We start from the raw sequence: 23,928 nt of genomic DNA, 5'->3' as shown, positions 1-23,928 counted from the left end.
ATTAGATTTGTATGCCACCCCTCTCCGTAGACTAGAAAGGAATAGGTACTTTAGTTTTGCTTTACAGATGTTTTCATAATGTTCATTTGTTTATTATTTTTACTTTCTTAAATATTTATTGGTGTAATAAATAAAATCTAGACTTTACAATTTGGGGTGGGCAATATAGCCTGCCTGATAAATCATTGAAGTATATATGAAATTATTTTGTTAATGGAAAAAAAGCATGTACTAATTTATATACACCGCTCAAAAAAAATAAAGGGAGCACTCAAAGAACCCATCCTAGATCTGAAGGAATGAAATATTCTCATTGAATATTTCATTTGCACAACTATTCCATTTACAACAGCAGGTGAAGTTGACTGTCAATCAGGGTTGCTTCCTAAGTAGACAGTTTGATTTCACAGAAGTTTGATTTACTTGGAGTTATATTGTGTTGTTTAAGTGTTCCCTTTATTTATTTTTTTAGCAGTATACTTGAGACAAATTATAGTCTAGCGTATAATTAATATAATATAAATATAGTGGGGTGTATATACAGTGTTCCCTCACTTTTCGCGGGGGATGCGTTCCAAGACCGCCTGCGAAAGTCGAATTTCCGCGAAGTAGAGATGCAGAAGTAAATACACTATTTTTGGCTATGAACAGTATCCCAAGCCTTCCCTTAACACTTTAAACCCCTAAATTGCAATTTCCCATCCCCTTATCAACCATTTAGATTATTACTCACCATGTTTATTTATTAAAGTTTATTTAAAAAAATATTTATTAAAGGCGGATGAAAGTTTGGCAATGACATATGATGTTATCGGGCGGGAAAACCCGTGGTAGAGGGAAAAAACCCAGAAAGTATTTTTTAATTAATATTTTTGAAAAACCGTGGTATAGACTTTTCGCGAAGTACGAACCCGCGAAAAACGAGGGGACACTGTATATATATATAGAGAGGGGGGTGGGTGGCGTAAAAGTCCCAATTAATAATAAAATAAATAATGCGAATAAATAATGCTAATACCTGTATATACTATTATTAATTTAATTTTCTTTGATTCTGTACTCACTATTGTGTTTTCTTTTTTAAAAAAGTGGAAAAGTAATTAAAAATATTTTGAAAGCTAAGAAAGTTGGGAAGATCTTTAAAACTCCGTGCCTCCTCTTTGCAAAGATTAAAGAAGAGGGGAGAAGCTTTAAAGTATTAACATTTTACGACTAAAGTATTAATCCTTTCTCTGGTTTCCCCTCCTAGGATTCTCCACTGTACCATGATCTATCCGTTAGACGTCTATCCTCCATTTTTCGGCTACTATTTTTTCAACAGCATGATGGTGGTCCTTCAATGCCTGCACATATTTTGGGCCTACCTCATCATTCGTATGGCTCAGAAATTCATAACTGGAAAGGTAAGTCAATTGACTTAACACTCTGCAAAGCTTGGGAGGCGAGAAAGAGAGATTTGTGCCGAATTTTGGCACAAAGGGGATTCAATTTTGGTGCTCAAAAAAATGATATATTTTTTTAAAAATAAACTTCATTTATAATCATGTTACATGCCCATGTTACACCAACACTCCGCAGTCTGCAATGGTTGCCGATCAGTTTCTGGTCACAATTCAAAGTGTTGGTTATGACCTATGTAGCCCTTCATGGCACCGGACCAGATTATCTCAAAGACCGCCTTCTGCTGCATGAATCCCAGCCACCAGTTAGGTCCCACAGAGTGGGTCTTCTCTGGGTCCCGTCAACTAAACAATGTCGCTTGGCGGGACTCAGGGGAAGAGCCTTCTCTGTGGCGGCCCCGGCCCTCTGGAACCAACTCCCCCCAGAGATTAGAATTGCCCCCAACCTCCTTGCCTTTCGTAAGCTGCTTAAAACCCACCTCTACTGCCAGGCATGGCGGAATTGAGATACTCGTTCCCCCTAGGCCTTTACAATTTTATGCATGGTATGTCTGTATGTATGATTGGTTTTTATATAATGGGTTTTTAACTGTTTTTAGTATTGGATTATGGTTATATACTGTTTTATTACTGTTGTTAGCCGCCCCGAGTCTGCGGAGAGGGGCGGCATACAAATCCAATAAATAAATAAATAAAATAATCAACACATAAAGCATTAACTTTTTTTAAAAAATCTTGTTTGTCTTGCTGTGTTTTGTTTAAAAAAGGGGGGTTGTTACACATCTTAAGAGCCGTTGGGTCCTCGCTCTGTGATTTCGCCACCCTGAGGACTAGAAACGTGATTCTCGTCCTTGTCGAAACAATCGGTTGGCTCATATTGCGCCTTTCGTTCTTTGAATGAAGTCTGTTGGCAGGCTTAGAGACAAATGTCTTGGGTTTCTGTATGTTTTTTTGTAAAAAAAGCATTTTTAATTTTTTTTTTAATGAAGCTTTTGAGGGGATACGGCAGCATATTTGGCGACTATAAATCTTATATTTGATATTGTTATGTTATATTTGAATGTTATACATGGAATTGGAGGAAGAAATACATTATTTCTCAAGGAGCGAAAGCTGGTCTTTTTCATCCATTCTTGACGTCCATTTTAAAACGGCGTTAAACCCCCCAAATTCATAATTGCATAAAATTTCTCCTCTCCTGCAAAAAAAATTAGCATCAGATCGGATAAGCATGGAAAATCAATGAGCCGTAATGTCAACCTTCAGGCAAACCATTTGGCGGAACAATGCTGATGGTAATACTGGTATTAATTGGGCTGTTTCCTGGGTGGTTAAAATGCATTTGCAGATCGGGACAAGGTGCCGCCACCCAAAACGCCCTTTCGGTAGTTCACAGAAACACACACACTCTCTCTCTTTTCCTTCCCAGGTAGTGGAGGACGAGCGAAGCGATCGGGACGAAACGGATTACTCCGAAGAGGAGGAAGAAAAGGCCTCGGCGAACACCGTGCCCTGCGCGGGAACCAAGAACGGCCCTCTCACCAACGGGTGCCCCGTCTTGAACAATAACCACCGGAAAGTAGAATAATTCCTCGCAGGCTCCTTTTTCCCTCCTTCTCGAGTGCCCGTCTTTCTTCTTTCTCTCTCGTTCCTTCTCTCTCTTCGGCCCCAGCCCATCCCGAGTCCGTTGCCCGAGACTGGAGGGTGTTTTCATTTGGCGGCCAAGCCAAAAATTTGAGGAAAGACGGCTTAAATTCGGGCACGAGGTTCTTCGGCCTACCATTTGGTTCGCCCCCGTTTTTTCCCCGTGGGGGGAGGGAGGCGCTGTGCTTTTACCGCCTGCTATCCTGGCTTGGAAGGAATCGTTCCCCTCGGAAGGCATCCCCCCCCACGAGACCCTCCCTTCCTCCCCCTTTCACCAAACTGCCTTAAAATCACGTCGGGGAAGCCAAGTTGAACGTCGGCCCTTCCCTCTCGTGCCCCCCACTTTTTCCTCCCTCCCCTCCCCCAAATACAAACTGACCCCTAACGAAAAGGCAGGAAGGGGTGGGGGGAAAATATCTCCCCATCGCAAAGTTGCACCCGTCAAGATGCGCTTGGAGTGGAAAGTTTCATCTGAAGTTGCCAGTCCTCATGGAGGCTTCCTCCTTGTGCCAAAAGGGTCAGGGGAAAAAAACCAACGGGGATTTCTTTGCCTCTCCTGGAGCGAAGCGAACGTCGGCCGAGAATCTCCGCTGGGCCTGTCGGGTTTTCCACGAAGCGCGTGGATGTGGGGGTTTTTTTGGAGGGGTGGGTGAAAAAAAAAGGCCTTTGTTTTTCTGCCTTGTGCACCTTGTCCTGTTTTATTTTTTAATTTTTTTGTCCCTTGGATGCTGCAAAATTTCGGGGAGGTGGGTTTGGTTGTTTTTGAGCCGAAGTGGCTCAAATGTTGGTCATGCAGGCGAGAAGGGAACCCAAGTTGGCCTTAATTTTTCCCTTCTTTGCCAACGTCGATCGCTTTATATCTTACAAAAAAGCCATTTCCCCCCCTTCTTTAAGGGGGGGCGGGCGGAGAGTGGGTGGGAATATCTAACTTTGTGAGCTGCACCAAACCGAAACTGGGGTTCAGGTGAGGGAGACCCTGTCCCCAAGGTCATTCTTGCACATGGGCTTTGTAGTTGCCAAGAGCAGAAGTGCTGGAGAAGCCAATGCCTTAAAACGTGGGGGAAGGGGTGGGTTGGGGAGGGGTCCGAAGAGCTGGATAGAAAGGGGGAAAGCAGGTACGCCTATCCATCCCTCTTGGGGGAGTGGGTGGATTTTTCTGGAGAGGGGGGTTTTTTTGGGTGGGGGTGGGGTGGGCTAAATTTTATTTATTTATTAAATTAATACGTTTTAATTTAATAAATAATCAATTCAATAGGTCAACGGCAGCCTAGTTGGGTGTTAAAAGCCAGTTTGGGTGGGGAGTTTATTTCAACTTATTTCTGTAAAATGTTAATTTTTTAAATTTTTATTTGTGGCTCTGCACCGTCAAGTGGTCACTTCGTTATGAAACCCACCCACCCACCTCCCTCCTTTGCCTCCTTTCCCCTCCCCATCCCGACTTTTTTTTTTAATGGTACCACGAACTCGGTAGATCTTAATTCATGTTTAATTTATTAGGTAGCAGGCTTTTCAGTTCTGTCCCAATGGAAAAATCAAAAATCACGACAACGCGACAAGGAAAACGACGGGGGTGGGTCCCAGAAACGGACGGAGGAGAATTCTGGCCCAGCCGATTGGCTGAAAACGGCAGTATTTTTTCGGGGTGGGTGGGGTGGGGGGTTAATTCAGGGCGGGTGGGAGAAGGGGTACCAAAGGACCACTCCTTATCTTCAGACCAAAATACGTGTTTCTTTTTTTTTTTTTTTAAAAAGAAAAAGTTTAATTCTATTAAAACTTCAATTAAACTAATAAACTTCTTTAAAAAAGAAAATCACCTCGACGTCGATTTATTTATTTATTTTGTTATTTCCTGGAGGAGGATGGGTTTTTTTTAAAAAAAAATGAGCGGGGATTAGCATTTATTTATTAATTATAAATTGATATGCCGAGCGACGTATTTTTCCAGTTCGGTTTCTAACGAGGGTTTTTAAAAACAAGGCACCAAGGATAAAACTAAACACAACTGTTGCCCGTAAAGGATTCGTACCGTGCTGCGTATACGCGGCGAAGAGGGAGTAAAGTCGTGTTATTTTAATAAAGACTCAATATTCTTTATTGCTTTACAACATCCAACTTGGGGGGGGGGGTAGGGGGGAAAAACACTTGTTTCGACACGGACGTTAATAGGCGGAGCCCCCGCGCGGAGCGAAGAAACGTGAACCACGGAATGACACGGAGTGGGGAGGAAGAGAGGGGAGGGGAGTCCCCCCCCCTTTCACCAGTGGGTCGCGGGGCTTTCTTTTTGGAGAAAAGAGATTTCTTCCCCAGTGGAGAACAACACAACTTTTTACAACAAGCGCCCTCGGCATTCGATGGCGCCGCAACAACACAACAGTTTCTTGCCTTCGACGCTTCCTACTTCGTAATTGTAATCCCACGTGAGCTCCGTTCCGGCCCGGATTCTCCTACGGAGGGGAGAGAGGCGGATTATTTTATATATACATACATATGCTGGTCCCTCCTTAAGAAGAAGGAATTTTTCCCTTTGGAATCAATGTAAAAGCAAATAATGTGTGCAAACTCATTAGGAAAGAAACATAGAAACATAGAAGTCTGACGGCAGAAAAAGACCTCATGGTCCATCTAGTCTGCCCTTATACTATTTCCTGTATTTTATCTTACAATGGATATATGTTTATCCCAGGCATGTTTAAATTCAGCTACTGTGGATTTACCAACCACATCTGCTGGAAGTTTGTTCCAAGGATCTACTACTCTTCCAGTAAAATAATATTTTCTCATGTTGCCTTTGATCTTTCCCCCAACTAACTTCAGATTGTGTCCCCTTGTTCTTGTGTTCACTTTCCTATTAAAAACACTTCCCTCCTGGACCTTATTTAACCCTTTAATATATTTAAATGTTTCGATCATGTCCCCCCTTTTCCTTCTGTCCTCCAGACTATGCAGATTGAGTTCATTAAGTCTTTCCTGATACGTTTTATGTTTAGGACCTTCCACCATTCTTGTAGCCCGTCTTTGGACCCATTCAATTTTGTCAATATCTTTTTGTAGGTGAGGTCTCCAGAACTGAAACATCTCCCCCGGGCATGTACAATTTATATTTGGTATGTTTGTTTGTGTGTGTGCTTGTTAGTACGTTGGGGTTCTTTTTTAAAACTTTTTTTTAAATATTTAAATTTATTTGACTCTATTTGGATTTGTACGATTTGTTTATGCTTTGTTGTGAGCCGCCCCGAGTTCGCGGAGAGGGGCGGCATACAAATCTAAATAATAAATAAATAAATAAAAACTGGACACAGTATTATTCCAAATGTGGTCTCACCAGCGCTCTATATAAGGGGATCACAATCTCCCTCTTCCTGCTTGTTATACCTCTAGCTATGCAGCCAAGCATCCTACTTGCTTTTCCTACCGCCCGACCACACTGCTCACCCATTTTGAGACACTCGGAAATCACTATCCCTCAATCCTTCTCTTCTGAAGTTTTTGCTAACACAGAACTGCCAATACAATACTCAGATTGAGGATTCCTTTTCCCCAAGTGCATTATTTTACATTTGGAAACATTCAACTGCAGTTTCCATTGGTTTGACCATTTATCTAGTAAAGCTAAATCCTTTGCCATATTACAGACGCCTCCAGGAATATCAACCCTATTGCACGCTTTAGAGTCATCGGCAAATAGGCAAACCTTCCCTACCAAACCTTCCCCTATGTCACTCACAAACATATTAAAAAGAATAGGACCCAGAACAGACCCTTGTGGCACACCGCTTGTAACCTGACTCTGCTCAGAATACTCGCCATTAACAATAAGTCTCTGATGTCTATGCTTCAGCCAGCTGCAAATCCATTGAACTATCCAGGGATTAAGTCCAATCTTCACTAATTTATCTATCAGCTCTTTATGTGGAACCGTATCAAAGGCTTTGCTGAAGTCCAGAAGTAAAAGCTCTGAATTTCGTGGGAGGAGGAGGAGGACAGTAGCTGCCGAAGGAAGAAGGTGAGGGGAATCAAAAAAATCCCAAACTTTAAGGCTTAAAAAAAGGGGGGGACTGAGGCAGTGAGGAGGAGCATGCGCCTCCAATACACTCGGCGCAAGGCTGCCTCCCATACACTGGCTGCTGCTGCTGCTTCCTGCTTCCTATTCCTTCCCATGCTGAAGGGCTACCCTCTCCTCTCGTTCGCTCGCCTTTCCTTTGCTGTGGTGATTCCTCGGCTGCCCAGAGCGAAGGGGGTGTTTATTTTCTCTGGGCTCTGGCAGAGGTTTATTCCTTCTCCAAGCGCCCAGAGAAAGGAAAATGCTCCGTTCTCTCTGGGCTGCCAAAGCCTCCTTAAGCGCCACCGAAAGGCTCCTCTGGCAGCCCAGAAAAGCCCGAGATGGCCAGAATAAAAGGGGGAATGGCAGGAAACTGGCCGGGCCTTCGTGCTGCTCTCAAATTCCCTGGGAAATTTTTCCCGGCTTGGGTTCTTAAGTAGAAAATGGTTCTTAAGAAGAGGCAAAAAAATCTTGGACACCAGGTTCTTATCTAGAAAAGTTCTTAAGTAGAGGCGTTCTTAGGTAGAGGCACCACTGTGTGTATGTATAAAGTTTTGTTAGTTTTCAAATATATTTGGAGAAACCCAGCCTTTGGATAATTGTGTTTGGAAAGACTGTAACTCTTGCAAAAAAGAGGGGAGTGCCCTTGCTTCAGCCCAGTTGCGGGGGGGGGGGGGTGGGGTTGGACATCATTATCGGCCTGGAAGATAACCCAGACCTTCGGGCCACAAACAGACGCTCTTCTGCCGTAATTGCAGCTCTCAGCCAATTTGTTAAGGGAATATATTTTGGTGTTTTGGAAATCTTCCGTCTGTGTGTGTGATTGTGGCTTTAATTGCTGCTCAGCTGTTGCCCCAGGGAGAACAGAATCCCCTTGGGTTGTGATTTTTTTCCATTGCAGAAGGCTTAGAAGTGCTGATTGTTTGGGGAGACTTCCTGGAGAGGCCTCTTAAAGCCCCTCTAGATAGGAGGGGAACCCCAATATCTTTTTTCTGGGTGTGTTTGTGTGTTCGCTTCTTCAGAACCTGAGGAAGCTTCTGGGACGAGGAGCGAAACCTCTTCGAAGAAAAAAAAAATCCAGGAAGTCCAGTTGCTTCTTGGAGTGGGGGAAAATAGCACCTTTTTGGGGGGACAACCCAAAAAAGAGGTTCTCTTGCTTACTTGCTTGCGAAGAAGGCCACCCAGGGGAAGCGGAGGTCGTGCGTATCCACGAAGACGTTCTGGACGAAGAGGTTGGGGCTGCAGCTATGCTGGGGGAGGAGAGAGGGAGAGGAATTTTATGAGGAATTTGCTCTGAAAAGTTTCGAATTTACGGCCGGTAATTTTTAACTTTGGGGCACGTTTGGCTTCTTCAACTCTGGCTCAATTATGCAGTCAGAACCTGAGGAAGCCTCTCGGGATGAGGAGCGAAACCTCTTCGAAGAAAAAAAAAATCAGAAAGTCCAGTTGCTTCTTGGAGTGGGGGGAAAATAGCACCTTTTGGGGGGACAACCAGAATCATGGATGACAGAGAATCCCCAAAGACGCTTTGCCGGAAAGCAGGGGGAAAAGGACAGGGGACAGTCTTCCAGGGATGGACCACAAAGAGTGCGGGAAAGGTAGCCAATCCAGGCAGGAAGAGGCTCTTACGTTGAGGTAGCGTCCCAAGTTCCCCTCCAACTTGGCGTCGATGATGTAGCAGGACTCTTCTCCGTCGTAAAATTGCCGCGTGTTCCTTCGTACCGCCGCGTTCTCCCCCGAAGCGAGGTTGGTCGACTTGATGGCGATGCCGTGCGTGGATTTCAAGGCGAAACCCCGGGTGGATTTCACCGCCACTTGCCTCTTCACCGCGCCTGCGAGAGAGAAGGAGGGGGGTGAGAGAAATATAGACCATTAATTACAAATTAACCTAGCCTAAAAGGGGAACCTCCACGTCCGGAAGCAGTTTATCTCCGGGCGGGTTTCCTCACCCAGCCTGGAAGGGGCGTTTTTTTTCTGGTCGCCGGGCGGTTCTTCCTCCGAGCCGGACGAGATGGTCTGGATGTCATCGCTATCGTTGGTGTGGTTGACCTGGACGCGCCCCGAAGCCGGCCGGACATTGTCTCCATCACTGTCCGTGCTGCTGGACAGCATTAGGATGTCCTGCTGCAGAAAGGAAGGAACAAATGGTCAAGGAAATTAAAATTATAGAGACATTGAAATAATAATAATGATAATAATAATGATAATAATAATAAATTTATTCAAATTCTATGCCGCCCAATCCCGAAGGACTAATAATAATAATAATAATAATTTATTTATTCAAATTCTATGCCGCCCAATCTCGAAGGAATAATAATAATAATAATAATAATAATAATAATAATAATAGATTTATTCAAATTCTATGCCGCCCAATCCCGAAGGACTAATAATAATAATAATAATAATAATAATAATAATAATAATAATAATAGAAACAGAAGATTGGAATGTTTAATAATAATAAACGTTTATCTGTAATGCCCTTTTAACAAAGGGCATAACAGCAAGCCATATACAACTAGCAAAAACAGACAGTGAGCAATGCACACACTTAGTTAAAACACAACTAATAAAACCACAAAGTGGTTAATAATTGTAGTAATTGTATATATATAGAAGCATAGAAGATTGGCGGCAGAAAAAGACCTCCTGGTCCATCTAGTCTGCCCTTATAATCACTTCCTGTATTTTATCTTAGGATGGATATTATGTTTATCCCAGGCATGTTTACATTCAGTGACTGTGGGTTTACCAACCACGTCTGCTGGAAGTTTGTTCCAAGCATCTACTATTTCGGTCAAATAATATTTTCTCACGTTGCTTCTGATCTTTCCCCCAACGGACCTCAGATTGTGGCCCCTTGTCCTTGGGTTCACTTTTCTATTAAAAACACTTCTCTCCTGAACCTTATTAGACCCTTTAACGTATTTAAGTGTTTCAATCATGTCCCCCCTTTCCCTTCGGTCGTCCAGACGATACAGATGGAGTTTTTCCTTCACCGGCCAGAGTGAGCTGGTTCCGAGTTCAGTTCCAGATAACCCCCCCCCCCCCCTTTGAACCCTTCTTTCCAAGTTTCGGCCCAGCCGTCAAAACAAGTGGGTAGTTAAAACGGCCAAAAGTAAAAGCCCCCCCCCCCCCCGACCTACATCTGGATTCTGGCCTTCGGATTGTCTCCGGTTCTGATGGGAGGTGGTTTTGCTGGGCGGCCGCCGGGCCCCTTCGGGCAGGGGAGGGTTGGGGTTGTAGCCGTAGACCCTGTTGGGCTGACTGGGTCTGAGGAAAGCGGGCAGAGAGAAGCCGAGCTTAGACCCCCCAAGAGCTTTCCATCTCCTCATCCATCCATCCACCCATCTATCCATACACCCATCATCTATCCATTCTTCATCTATCCATTCATCCATCTACTCACCCATTATTCATCCATCCATCTACTCATCCATCCATCATTTATCCATCCATCTACTCATCCATCCATCCATCCATTCTTCATCCATTCATCCATCCATCCATCATCTATCCATTCTTCATCCATCCATCCATCCGAAATGACTTACGCTGGTTTGACAGATTCGTCCGGTTCCTGCGGGGGGGGGGGGGGGGGGGGAAGAGAGAGAAGAGAGAATTGTCGGTTTCGGCTTTTCTTCCGGACCCCCAAAGTTTCCCACCCCAGAGGTGAAGGGCAGCCTCCATCCCGCAGATCAGATTTTTGTAAGGGGGGGGGGAGGGGGGAAGCAGCCTTGCGGAGGGACACCCTCCCCCCCCCCCCCAATTCCCCACGGCCAGGACACCCCCGAAAATGCCCCTAGATGATCCGGTAGAAAGATCGGCCCAGAGTTTTCCTTCTTTTTTCTCTTTTCTTTCCCTCCCTCCCTTCCTTCTCCTTCTTTCTCTCCTTTCCACCCTTCCTTCCTTCCCTCCCCTTCCTATCTTCTTCCCTTTCCTTTCTCCTATCCTTCTTCCTTCCTTTCCTTTTTCTGTATTTCTTTCCTTTCTTTCTATCTATCCTTTCCTTTCCGCTTTTCTTCTTCCTTCCTTTCTATCCTTTCCACCTTTCTTTCCTTCCTTCCCTCTCTTTCCTTTCTCCTATCCTTCTTCCTTCCTTTCCTTTTTCTGTATTTCTTTCTTTCTATCCTTTCCTTTCTCCTTCCTTTTTTCTTTCTATCCTTTCCTTTCCTTTGTCTTTTCCTTTCTTCTCCTTTCCTTCTTCTTTCCTTTCCTTTCTCTTTTCCTTCTTCCTTCTTTATTTCTTTCCTTTCTCTCTATCCTTCCCTTCCCTCCCTCTTTTCTTTCTATCTCCCTTTCCTTTCCTTCTTCCTTCCTTTTCCCCCTCCCTCCCTCCTTCCTTCCTTCCCTCCCTTCCCTCTTTAACCTTCCCTCTTTCTCCCTCTCCTAATTCCTTCCATTCCTCCTACAAGACAATTCTGGGCTTTCGCGCTTCTCCACAATTGTGGCTCGAGTTATATATTATCCGCTGCTGAAATTCAACGTCAATGTCCAAACTGCCCTGGACAGGTGGCTGTCTCCCCCTCCCCCCGGGGAGAGATTTGATAGCCTTCTTCGGCCAAGCGGGAGGGGTCCTCCGGACTTCCCCCTACCCCATCCGAGACGGTGTTACCTCCTTCTTCTTCACCGCCTTCGCCTCTCGCTCCGGGCTGGGCTCGTCCTTCTTGGGCAGGAGGCCGGGGGTCCCGCTCTTCCCGACTTCTCCGGGCTCCCCCTTCACCGGGGGCTTCCCCTCGGCCCCCTCCTGCATCCGGAAGGACGAGCGGCTGTCGCTGTCGTGGTACCCGTCGGCCACCGTGTTGGAGCTGAGCCAGGAGGCCACCTTGTTCTTGGAGGTCTCCTCCGAGACGGGGGGTTTGCAGGAGGCGGGGGCCTCCTCGTGGGCGGCCTGCCGGGCCGGGCCGGAGTCCTTGGAGGCGGTTTCGGACAGCCCGTTCTCCCGCTGGCCCCGCGTCTGCCGGCGGGTGGCGTAGCTGCGCCAGACCGAGCTGGTGCTGAAGTCCTCGTCTTTGCAGAAATTGTCGTCCGAGCTCTCCTCGTTGGACTCCTCGGCTTCGTCCGAGCCGGAGTTGTCGTCGTCCTCGTCCTTCAGGTTGACCCCGCTGCTGTCCGAGGAGCACTTGGCCTCGCTCTCGTAGCCCTCCTTCGAGTTCTCCACGCTCTCGATGTGGTCCAGGTTGGCGAAGTACTCGTCGCCCATTTCCAGGCCCTCCTTGTCGGCGAAATCGTCCGTCAGGATCTTCCCTGCCGGAGGGGGAAAAAAGGGGGAGGGCTCGGAGCGCGTTCTCCGTGGGTTTCCGCCAGCCATGAGGGCTAGAAACCTGTTATGCAGGTTATTTTATATTTTTATATTATATTTTTATATATTTAGTTTTATATTTTTATATTTTGTTTTATATTTTATTTTGAGGGCTAGAAACTTGGTATGCAGAGATATCCTGTTATTTTTATATTTTCATATTTTTATTTTTATATTTTCATATTATTTTTTTATTATTTTTATTTTTATATTTTTATATTTAATTTTATATTTAATTTTATATTTTTATATTTAATTTTATATTTTTATATTATTTTTAGTTTTTTATATTATTATAAGATTCCTATATTATTTTTAGATTTATTTTTACGTTATTATAAGATTTCTATATTATTTTTAGATTTATTTTTACATTATTTTTATATTATCTTTATCTTTATATCTTTATCTTTATATCTTTATCTTTTATTTTATTTTATAGAAACCTAGAAGATTGACGGCAGAAAAAGACCTCCTGGTCCATTTCGTCTACCCTTGTACTATTCCCCGTATTTTATCTGAGGATGGATCTAGGTTTATCCCAGGCAGGTTTAAATTCAGTGACCGTGGATTCACCAACCACGTCTGCTGGAAGTTTGTTCCAAGCATCTACTACTCTGAGTAACGAAAGGTAAGAGCCTCCACTGAAGAGTTAACATGGAAAAGGAAACTTTTATATATGTTTGATTGTAAGTATTGTTTTAGTGCTTGTTAGTATACTGCATGTAACTATGTTGGGTGTTGCAATACAGAAGCTAACAATGTAGGTTTAACACTGGACCTTTAAGAGTCATTTGCTGGTTGGCCACAAGAGGGAGCCAATGATGTTCCTCTTGGGGGGGAGTTTGTACTAGAAAGATTTATATTTGATGTGTGTATTTTGCTGTGTGCGATAACCTGGTTTGTAAACCATTATTAGGACTATATGTATATGATATTTGGACTGTGTAGCTACTATTGGTTATTTGCCTATCTGTGTATAATAATATTGTTCTATTTTGTACTAAGTCGGATATCGTTGACTGACTAACCCTCATTGCTACATTAACTCTACTTATAGTTTGTTGAAGGTTTATTATATATTACCTAGACATTCTAACAGTGCTTGTAATTATGTATTGTTTTATATTTTGGTGGAGAAATAAAAAAAAATCTACTTCTAATTCTAAATTCTAGGGGTTCACAGAGAGGAAATGTATTTATTATTATTTGGAATTTGTATGCTGCCAAACTCCCAAAGGACTCGGGGGGGGGGGGGCTGTGTCCCTCCCGACCACTACGCGGAGACGGAACGCACAAAGTTGTGGCCGACACACTACACACTCGATTAGCCATGATTTGACCATTGAATCCCCCATCACGACGGGGCTGGCCTGCGTTTGGGCCGGTACCCCATCTCGCCTGGGTCCAAGGAGGGGCTCTCTCCCTTCTCGGACCGCCCCGCTACGTGGTTTGAGTGCCTCCCCCCGTGGACCGAGGCCGCTGCCTTACCGGCGTAGATGCAGACGAAGGAGCCCTTGGCGATGTCGTCTAGGCAACGGATGCCCCACCCTTTGTTCTGGGTCTTGAAGAGCTGGAGCCGGACTTGCAGGCCGTGCTGGACCAGGCGGTTCGTGCACATGTTCGAATTACACTTGCAACACTTGTTGCACTCGTACACCCTGTGGGAAGATGGAGGTGGTGGTGGTAGAGAGAGAGAGGTGTGTTACTCAGGTCCGAGAAGTCGGTCAGGACACCTGATACTATGTGCCAGATGCTGATCACCTTGGAGAAGAAGCGATGGGTGGAAACTAAACAAGGAGAGAAGCCACTTAGAACTACAGTGATGCCTCTACGTACGAACTTAATTCGTTCCGTGACCAGGTTCTTAAGTAGAAAAGTTTGTAAGAAAAAGCAATTTTTCCCATAGGAATCAATGTAAAAGCAAATAAGGCGTGCGATTGGGGAAACCACAGGGAGGGTGGAGGCCCTGTTTCATCCCAGGATATTCTTAGAGGCCCCACGGAGGTTACTCCCCGCCTTTTCCGGCCCTGTTTCCTCCCAGGAAATTCCTAGAGAGGCCCCACGGAGGCTTCTTCCCACCTTTTAAGGGCTTGTTTCCTCCCAGGAGATTTATTTATTATTTATTTATTACTTGGATTTGTATGCCGCCCCTCTCCGAAGACTCGGGGCGGCTCACATGTAGAAACAAATCATAAGTAATCAAACAATTTAAAATTTTAAAGATTTAAAAAAACCCATATACTAACAGACACACACACAAGCATACCATATATAAATTAAACGTGCCCAGGGGGAGATGTTTCAATTCCCCCATGGCTGACGGCAAAGGTGGGTTTTAAGATTCCTGGAGAGGTCCCACGGAGGCTTCTCCCTGCCTTTTAAGGACTTGTTTCCTCCCAGGAGATTCCTAGAGAGGCCCAAAGGAGGCTTCTTCCCACCTTTTAAGGGCTTGTTTCCTCCCAGGAGATTCCTGGAGAGGCCCCACGGAGGCTTCTTCCCACCTTTTATGGACTTGTTTCCTCCCAGGAGATTCCTAGAGAGGCCCCACGGAGGCTTCTCCCTGCCTTTTCTGGCCCTGTTTCCTCCCAGGAGATTCCTAGAGAGGCCCCAAGGAGGCTTCTCCCTGCCTTTTCCGGTTACAGTTTCAGAGGCTCAGATTTGTAAATGGAAAAAAGGTTCTTGAGAAGAGGCAAAAAAATCTTAGCTAGAACAGTTTGTAAGTCGAGGCATTCTTAGGTAGAGGTACTTGCCTCCAGAAGTTGTGAATGCTCCAACACTGGAAAATGTTGGTTAACCATCTGTCTGAAGTAGTGTAGGGTTTCCTGCCTAAGCAGGGGGTTGGACTAGAAGACCTCCAAGGTCCCTTCCAACTCTGTTGTCATTGTAATTGATTATTATTATTAATTATTATTATTACTATTACTATTATTATTACAGTATTATTATTATAGTGGAGGACTCCCTGTAGATAGGAATGAGCGCACACAGCGTGAAAGACATTCATTTTGCTCGGCTGAAAATTGAAGAGTTTAATAAGGCAATTGAGCGGGTTGGGTGGATCTTGGCTCTGCTCTTATATCTGGGGGTCTCCCCCCCCCAGTGAAAAGCCCCACTCACCCCGTAGGGAGACACTCCTCCAGCCGCTTGTGTTGGTAGCCAGAATTGTGGTTGATCTGCCCGCCGGGGGTACAAGCCGTAGCCTGGACCGAGAGCTGATAACAGGCGCATTTCGACCTGCAGGAGACAAACGGAGGATAAAACGTGGTTTGCAACCCCTTGGTAGAAAACAACCAGTCTGAGCCCGGAGGGAGGGAGGGCTCAATCACGTCGTGAGTCCCCGATCCCTTTGCGCCCACAAGAGATCGAAATCCAGCCCACCTTGAATTCCTTATCCGCCACCAAAATGGCTTTGACCGTTAGTAGGTCAGATTCTTGTAGAGAACTTCTGCTCGGAAGAAAGCAGAATTTATCTCTCGTTTGAACCGCCTGGATTTCTTCATTTCCTCCCGTTCGACACCCTCTGGAGAACCCTGGGGTTCCCTCTGAGTCCCCCCCACCCCGTTTTGGGCTTTGCCACGAGGGGGCTAAACTCCCCTGCCCCCGGGTTTGCAGTCTGGCTCTTCCCGAGGAGTCAGTCCTGTGACCGGAATGCTTAGAAGACCGGGTGTGGAAAGGGGAGGGGGACATGTCATTGCAGGGGGGGGCACTCACTTGTCCCGGCACCCGTCCTCGCAGTCGCAGCCCACCAGGAACTCCCAGCTGGTGTTGATGAAGACCCCCTTGCCTGGGATCCGCTCCTTGCTGTAGGCCACCTGGGGAGGCGGGGTGTTGTCGATCTCGTTGACGCAGGAGAGGGGCACGTCCTCCTGGCCCTTGGTGATATCGGCGATGTAGTAGAAGGGCTTGTAGGGCTGGAACTTGCGGTCCACCAGCACGTAGGGGTCCAGGCAGAACATCTCCAGGAAGAGGAAGTCGCAGTCCGTCTCGAAGAGGTAGCGCTCGATCTCGCCCATGCTGCGCAGGCAGAGCCCGCACGGCGTCTTGTAGATGACGTGGAAGCCCGTCTTGCGGTTGATCCTCCGGCGAGCCGTCATGCGGCGGAAGTCGTAGAGGAGCGGGATGAGGAGCGGGTTGCGGCTGCGGTGCAGGTCGGGCCGGGCGGGGCGCACCCGGCTCAGGCACTTGAAGCTGCAGACGTGGGGCAGGTAGAAGAGCTTCTCCACGGGGGCCCGGTAGGACGACTCGCTGGGGGCCCGCTCCATCATGCTGTGGAAGGAGGGGAGGGCGCCCAACGTGGGTTGCGCCCCGGAAAACCTGCGCCGCGGGGGAGAAAGAGAGGGGGGGCCATAAAGATGACTCGGTCAATCAGAATAATTTGAAGACCTCCGGGAGGTCTTCTACTCTGACCCACTGCCCAAGCGGGATATCCTGTACCAGGGATGGAGAACCATGGCTTGTGGACTTGCAATTCCCAGAATTCCTGAGCTGGCACGGTTAGGCCCCAAAGAGTCGGTCTTCTTCGGGTCCCGTCAACTAAACAATGTCATCTGGCGGGACCCAGAGGGAGAGCCTTCTCTGTGGCGGCCCCGACCCTCTGGAACCAGCTCCCCCTGGAGATCAGAATTGCCCCCACCCTCCTTGCCTTTCGTAATCTCCTTAAAACCCACCTCTGTCATCAGGCCTGGGGGAACTGAACTACCCTTTTCCCCCTAGGCCTATACAATTTATGCATGGTATGTTTGTGTGTATGCTTGGTTTTAATAAGGGTTTTTAAAATTATTTTAAACATTAGATTTGTTATATGCTGTTTATTACTGTTGTTAGCCGCCCTGGGTCTACGGAGAGGGACGGCATACAAATCTAATAGATAGATAGATAGATAGATAGATAGATAGATAGATAGATAGATAGATAGATAGATAGATAGATAGATAGATAGAATTCAGAGCTGGTCTTAGGGTCCCCTGATTGTCTTCCTTGGGGCAAGGTCATTTTTTGAGATCCTGATGGGGTCGTTCACTCCCCAACGTTTTGGAGCAGCGCCCACTCCTAAATTTTGGCCACCAAGTCAACGGGCCTCTAGGGAGGCCCCCTCTGCTCAATCGGGAGACTCCTCCGTTCCCATGCAAGAGGACCCAGCTTCTTCCGGTTTCCAGGAGTTCCCCTGCCCCTCACCTGAACTGCTGGGTGACTCCAGTCCGGCCGACCGGAGGCGTTTCGCAGAGGATGGGGGAAGACGGAGGGGACAGGCCCGACCCGACCGACCCGGGGCGGAGGAACGAGGTGCTCTTTTTCGCCACTTGCTGTTTTTTGGCCTGGGCAAGCTGGCTCTCCAAACTGCGGGGTTAAAAAGAAAGGGGGGGAAAGCTTTTTCAGGTAGGCCTCGACTTACAACGGTTCGCTTCGTGACTGTTTTCAAAGTCGCAAGTGGTTACAAGCGGTGTGCCACAAGGGTCTGGTAGGGAAGGTTTGCCTATTTGCCGATGACTCTAAAAGTGCAATAGGGTCAATATTCCTGGAGGCGTCTGTAATATGGCAAAGGATCTAGCTTTACTAGATAAGTGGTCAAAGCAATGGAAACTGCAGTTGAATGTTTCCAAATGTAAAATAATGCACTTGGGGAAAAGGAATCCTCAATCTGAGTATTGTATTGGCAGTTCTGTGTTAGCAAAACTTCAGAAGAGAAGGATTTAGGGGTCGTGATTTCTGACAGTCTCCAAATGGGTGAGCAGTGTGGTCAGGCGGTAGAGAAAGCAAGTAGAATGCTTGGCTGCATAGCTAGAGGTATCACAAGCAGGAAGAGGGAGATTGTGATCCCGCTGTATAGAATGCTGTTGAGACCCCATTTGGAATACTGTGTTCAGTTCTGGAGACCTCACCTACAAAAAGATATTGATCAAATTGAACGGGTCCAAACATGGGCTACAAAAATGGTGGAAGGTCTTAAGCATAAAACTTATCAGGAAAGACTTCATGAACTCAATCCGTATAGTCTGGAGGACAGAAGGAAAAGGGGGGGACATGATCAAAACATTTAAATATGTCAAAGGGTTAAATAAGGTCCAGGAGGGAAGTGTTTTTCATAGGAAAGTGAACACAAGAACAAGGGGACACAATCTGAGGTTAGTTGGGAGAAAGATCAAAAGTAACATGAGAAAATATTATTTCACTGAAAGAGCAGTAGATGCATGGAACAAACTTCCAGCAGACGTGGTTGGTCAATGCACAGGAACTGAATGTAAACATGCCTGGAATAAACCTAGATCCATCCTAAGATAAAATACAGGAAATAGTATAAGGGCGGACGAGATGGACCAGGGGGTCTTTTTCGGCTGTCAATCTTCTAGGTTTCCATGACTTACTCTGACTCCCCAAAGAGAGGGGCTATTAGGGAGGTGGTGAGGAGAAGCTGGGGCTCTGCAGGCTGGAGCTGTGGCGGCGGCAGCGGCGGCGGCGGTGGTGGCGGCTGCTGCTGCTGAGGGCTAGTCCCGGTCAGGTCGTGGATGTACTGCACCACGGGCCCCTTGGTCCTCACAGCCCCTGTAGTGGAGGATGGGAGGGAAGGTGAGTAAGTGGATCGCGGTCACACGAGGAGCAGCGTTGAGAAAGAACGACCGAAACAGGCTGTTCTGTCTGGGTTCCCCCAGACGTCAACACCAACTAAAAAGAGTAGCCAGACACGCTGGTAAAAAGCAAAGTCCTTTTATATCTTTGAAAACAAACACAGATAACAAAAACTGTTCTTACAAACTGGAATGCTGTGAAGCTTCACAGAAGAGTCACGACGGCCAGACAATACAACAGGCTTCTTGCTGGCACACACACCACTGTAGATAATAAAACCCACGCCTCCCCCAAGTTTTCAGCCTTCGAGGCCACAAGCCAGAATCAGAGACGCCAAGGATCGAAGCAAGGTCACAGGACTCCCAAAAGATAACTCTCCACAATACAGGAAGGGCGGGCCTGCCTTTTCAGCCTTTCTGGGGAGAACCACACCCAAACCCAGCTGTTGCCTATTAGGGATGGAAATACCTGGCTAATTGTCCCCTTCGTTGTATCTGCCCTTCTCTGCCTCATATCTATGATGGCTTGTGCGTTCTCATCTAATGATTCCAGGCTACTCGCTGGGGAGAGCTCCCCCCCGGGGGTCTCAGGTTGTTCTCCCTCTATTCGTCCTGACATTCCTCCTCCCTGTCTGCCTGGTCCTCCTCCTCCTGTTCCTCGTCCTCCCCCTCTGAGCATGGAGCCGGCAGAGTTCCAGCCGTTCCCTGAGGAGCCTCAGGCTGAATCACAACACAGGCAAGGCCACAGGTCACAATTAGTGGCGGATTCTCCAGTACCATGTACCTAACTGGTTGGATTTGGCAATATATAAACCAACTATCAATGTATGTTTAAATGTATTATAACACTAAGAGCTTTAAGAGTTAGTGTTGCAGTTTGCCACTAGAGGGAGCCAGAACTCACTCTCTCTCCGATTATTCTCTGCTAGTCTGTCTGTGTGACTATGCTGTAGAATTGTGGGTTCAAATGACAATAAACACTTTATTGTCATTGTATATATATGTACAGTATACCCATGCAACGGAATTCGTATTTATGATTTGTATTTATTATTCAATGATGGTTTAATGTATATCGTAAGCGAGGCATAAAGTATTGTTTAATGTATGGAGAGAGGATGATGATGATAATAATAATAATAATAATAATAATAATAATAATCCAAATAATTAATAAATAAATAAATAAATAAATAAATAAATAATTTTATTAGATTTGTATGCCGCCCCTCTCCGAAAACTCGGTATATGCATCGAGAGTTATTGACGGATGCAATTGGTTATGACTAGGATTGTTCTCGACGGAGCTATTTGCCAAAATAAACAACAACAACAATAATAATAATAATAATAAATATTTATGCACTTAAAGTATCTGGTTATCTGAATTACTACTTGCATGATGTCTGGGCTACCCACTGGATATCTGCCTCCACAGTTACTCTGTGGATCCTTGGTAACTTTCCTCCCCTCCCGCCCCTCTTGGCTGTTTTTGGCCGTGGGGCCAGCGGTCGCGTTAAGAGCCACGTACCCACGTTGGGCCGCATCCGGATCTGCCCAGCCTGTTTCTTGTCGTGGGTGGTAGCTGTGGCCGTCTTCATGCTGAACATGGGCTCCAGGCGGGTGGAACCCCGGTAGATCCACTCGCAACGTTTGTCATCCTGGTAACGGAAGAGAGTGAAAGAGAGAGAATGAAAGAAAGAAAGAAAGAAAGAAAGAAAGAAAGAAAGAAAGGGATAGATGGAGAAAAAATAGAAACAGAGAGAGAGAGAGAAAGACAAAGAAAGAGACCAAGAGAGAGAGAGAGAGAGATACAGAGAGAGATGAAGAGAGAGAGAGAGAGAAAGAAAGAAAGAAAGAAAGGGACAGATGGAGACAAGATAGAAAACACACAGAGAAAAAGAGAGAGACAGAAAGAGACCGAGAGAGAGAGAATGAGAGAGATATAAAGAGAAAGAGAGATGGAGAGAAAGAGATAGAGACAGAAAGGGATAGACAAGGAGGCAAATGAGAGAGACAGAAAGAGACAGATGGAGAGAGAAAGGGATGAAAAGAGAGAGAGGGAGTTGGATAGAAAGAGACAGAGGGAAAGGGAAAGGAGAGAGAGACAGAAAAACAGAGACAGAGAGAAAAGAGATGGAGAAAAAGAGAGAGAAAGAGGCAAAGGAGAGACAGAGAGAGAGAAAGAGAGAGAAATGTTGGCTATGTAGGAAGCAAGGGGTCCGCAGGGGGAGAAGGGGGGCAGAGAACCGGGGCGTGCCACGGGTGGGGCCTCTGAGCCCCTCCTACCAGGAAGAGGATCTTGACCAGGCTTCCGTCCACTTCCTCCACGCGGGACTTCCACCAGGTGCCCTCCCACTCGGTCTTGATCTGCTGGCCGCTCTTCAGGAGCACCATGGGGCGGTTGGGGTAGGCGGTGACGTATTCCTCGATGAAATCCCGGCAGGAGACGTCTTCAATGTCCTCCCAGGACTTCTTGACTGCGCGGAAGGAGACGAAACGCCCGTTTACCCCTTGCCCGCCAGCCCTCCCCGGGACAAGAGTTCCTTCAAAGTTGCTATGAACACATCTAAACGGAAAATATGAATGTTTTTTTTAAAATTGAACTAACTACTGTATTTTTCGGCGTATAATGTGTCTTTTTCCTCCCTAAAAGAGGCGGATAATTTGGGTGAGTCTTATTCTGTGAATGTAGCTTTTTTTTCAGCCCTAACTAGGTGCTAACGATCTTCCCAGCTCTTACCTTGCAGGCTCTTTCATTGTTACTCTCTTCAAATAATATTTTCCAAGCCCTAAGTCTTTGCAGAGGGTTTTTTCATTACTCTAACTTGCTCCGAGTAAGTTTCTTTCCAGCCCTAACCAGGTGCTAACTATGTTCCCAGCTCTTACCGGCTTGCAGGCTCTTTCATTGTTACTCCCTGCCAAGAATGTTTTCTAAGCCCTAAGTCTTTGCAAGGTTTTTTTCCATTGCTCTACTTTTTCCGAACATTTCTGCGGCGGGCAGGTTCTACTCACGCGGCCTGCAGATGAGATAAAGCTCGGGCTGAATGACGTAGGAGGCGTAACCGTCGTCAAAGAAGATCAGGAACCTAGAAAGTGGACAGAGAGGAAGAGTTCGTCCCCGGTTTTACAGGACACCCAGGAGAGGGGAAAAAAGCAATTTTTCCAGCTTCAGAAACATGCCGGGGACAGGCAATCTGGGCAGCTGAACGCAGCAGAGTCATTTACTGGCCCATTGCCCTTCCTGTTGCCAATGTGGAGTTTTGTTCGGCAGATAATATTCTCACTGTGGTCCAGAGAACGAAATATCTGCCTGAATGATAAATTATTTTAAGCGTATACGAAATTATAGGTTAATTTACTAATGGCAAAAATCAAAGCCCTACATGGCATCGGACCAGATTGCTTACGGCAGCGGTCCCCAAACTACGGCCCACGGGCCACATGCGGCCCACTGAGGCCATTTATCCGGCCCGCCGGTGAGTGACAAGAGCACAGGAAAAAGAGAGAGAGAAAGAAAGAAAAGGGAAAGAGAGGGAGGGAAGGAGAAGTGGAAGGGAATGAAGGAGGGAAGGAAGGAAGGCGAAATGAAGGGAACAAGGAAGAAAGGAAGGAAGCAAGGAAGGAAGAATGAAATGAATGGAGGGACAGAGGAAGGAAGGACTGTTTTGGTGGGGTAATTTTTTAAAATTTTTCTCTCAACATACATTCAAACAACACAGTGTACCATCTAATTTTCCATGGATAAATGCAGTATTTTGTTAGTAACTAATATCAATCATCAAAAAAGTTACAAAAGTTATTTTTTCTAATTTTGTCATCCAGTTACATTCATTTTTAAATTAAATTTCCTCCTTAATGTTCCTTCAAAAAGTGCAACACCAATTATATTTCTAACTTATTAACCATTATGCCAAAGTGCTTCCTTCTTTCTTTATACATTTTTCATAAGCCAAGGAAACCTTGTATAGCCAATCAGATGTCAACAAAAGAAAACTAAAAACAAAACATAAACATATATGAATTTCAGACCTTCTCCCCCCTCTCAATAGTACGTTCCCATTTTGTTTTTTACTTTAAAACAAGGTATGTGCAGTGTGCATAGGGATTTGTTCATAGGATTTTTTTATAGTCCGGCCCTCCAACAGTCCGAGGGACAGTGAACTGGCCCCCTGTGTAAAAAGTTTGGGGACCCCTGGCTTACGGGACCGCCTTCTGCTGCACAAATCCCAGCGGCCGATTAGGTCCCACAGGGTCGGCCTCCTCCAGGTCCCGTCGACTCAGACAATGTTGTCTGGAGGGACCTAGGGGAAGAGCCTTCTCTGTGGCGGCCCCGACCGTCTGGAACCAGCTCCCTCCAGAGATTCGCACTGCCTCCACCCTCCTCACCCTTCGCAAGAGCCTTAAGACCCATCTATGTCACCAAGGCATGGGGCAGTTAGATCATGCCCCCCTCTTTCTGACCATTAAACGTTATGTGTGGGTGGGACTGAGTCAATTGACGGCTTTTTTAATGTAATGGGATTTTAGCTTAGAGTTTTTAACTATTAGATTTGTACACATATTGTTTTTGTACTGTATTCTGTGAGCCGCCCTTAGTGTTCCCAGCTCTTACCGCTTGCAGGCTCTTTCATTGTTACTCTCTGTGAAGAATGTTTTCCAAGCCCTAAGTCTTTGCAGGATTTTTTTCCATTGCTCTACCTGCTCCGAATAAGTTTCTTTTCAGCCCTAACCAGGTGCTAATGATTTTCCACCGCTTGCAGGCTCTTTCATTGTTACTCTCTGCAAATAATGTTTTCCAGGCCCTAAGTCTTTGCAGGATTTTTTTCCATTGCTCTATTTGCTCCAAATAAGTTTCTTTCCAGCCCTAACCAGGTGCTAACAATGTTCCCAGCTCTTACCAGCTTGCAAGCTCTTTCACTGTTACTCTCTGCGAAGAATGTTTTCCAAGCCCTAAGTCTTTGCAGGGTT

General features: G+C 46.0%; 2 protein-coding genes across 4 annotated transcripts in view; one reads left to right on the top strand and one right to left on the bottom strand.

The window, feature by feature from the left end:
- Window positions 1-4,854, top strand: part of CERS2 (ceramide synthase 2) — a 31,172-nt gene extending 26,318 nt beyond the window's left edge. For all 3 annotated transcript variants that reach the window (XM_070766317.1, XM_070766319.1, XM_070766318.1), the window contains exons 10-11: window positions 1,250-1,403; window positions 2,830-4,854. In XM_070766317.1, the coding sequence (XP_070622418.1) occupies window positions 1,250-1,403; window positions 2,830-2,988 (313 nt within the window). In that variant the 3' untranslated portion in view covers window positions 2,989-4,854. The remainder of the gene's footprint in view (window positions 1-1,249; window positions 1,404-2,829) is intronic.
- A 258-nt stretch (window positions 4,855-5,112) lies between these two features.
- The window catches only part of SETDB1 (SET domain bifurcated histone lysine methyltransferase 1), a 32,975-nt gene continuing 14,159 nt past the window's right edge, over window positions 5,113-23,928 (bottom strand). The window contains 15 exon segments of the mRNA XM_070766316.1: window positions 5,113-5,488; window positions 8,245-8,333; window positions 8,713-8,915; window positions 9,033-9,207; window positions 10,236-10,362; window positions 10,644-10,669; window positions 11,705-12,336; window positions 13,883-14,052; window positions 15,512-15,628; window positions 16,106-16,708; window positions 17,570-17,731; window positions 18,757-18,934; window positions 20,489-20,618; window positions 21,247-21,437; window positions 21,973-22,046. Coding sequence (XP_070622417.1) covers window positions 5,371-5,488; window positions 8,245-8,333; window positions 8,713-8,915; window positions 9,033-9,207; window positions 10,236-10,362; window positions 10,644-10,669; window positions 11,705-12,336; window positions 13,883-14,052; window positions 15,512-15,628; window positions 16,106-16,708; window positions 17,570-17,731; window positions 18,757-18,934; window positions 20,489-20,618; window positions 21,247-21,437; window positions 21,973-22,046 — 2,995 coding nt within the window. The 3' untranslated portion in view covers window positions 5,113-5,370.

This window comes from Erythrolamprus reginae, chromosome 13 (genome assembly GCF_031021105.1).
Source record: "Erythrolamprus reginae isolate rEryReg1 chromosome 13, rEryReg1.hap1, whole genome shotgun sequence".
Lineage (NCBI taxonomy): Eukaryota > Metazoa > Chordata > Lepidosauria > Squamata > Dipsadidae > Erythrolamprus > Erythrolamprus reginae.
The sequence above is the reverse complement of the archived record's forward strand: the minus strand, read 5'-3'. Positions and strand labels throughout refer to the sequence as shown.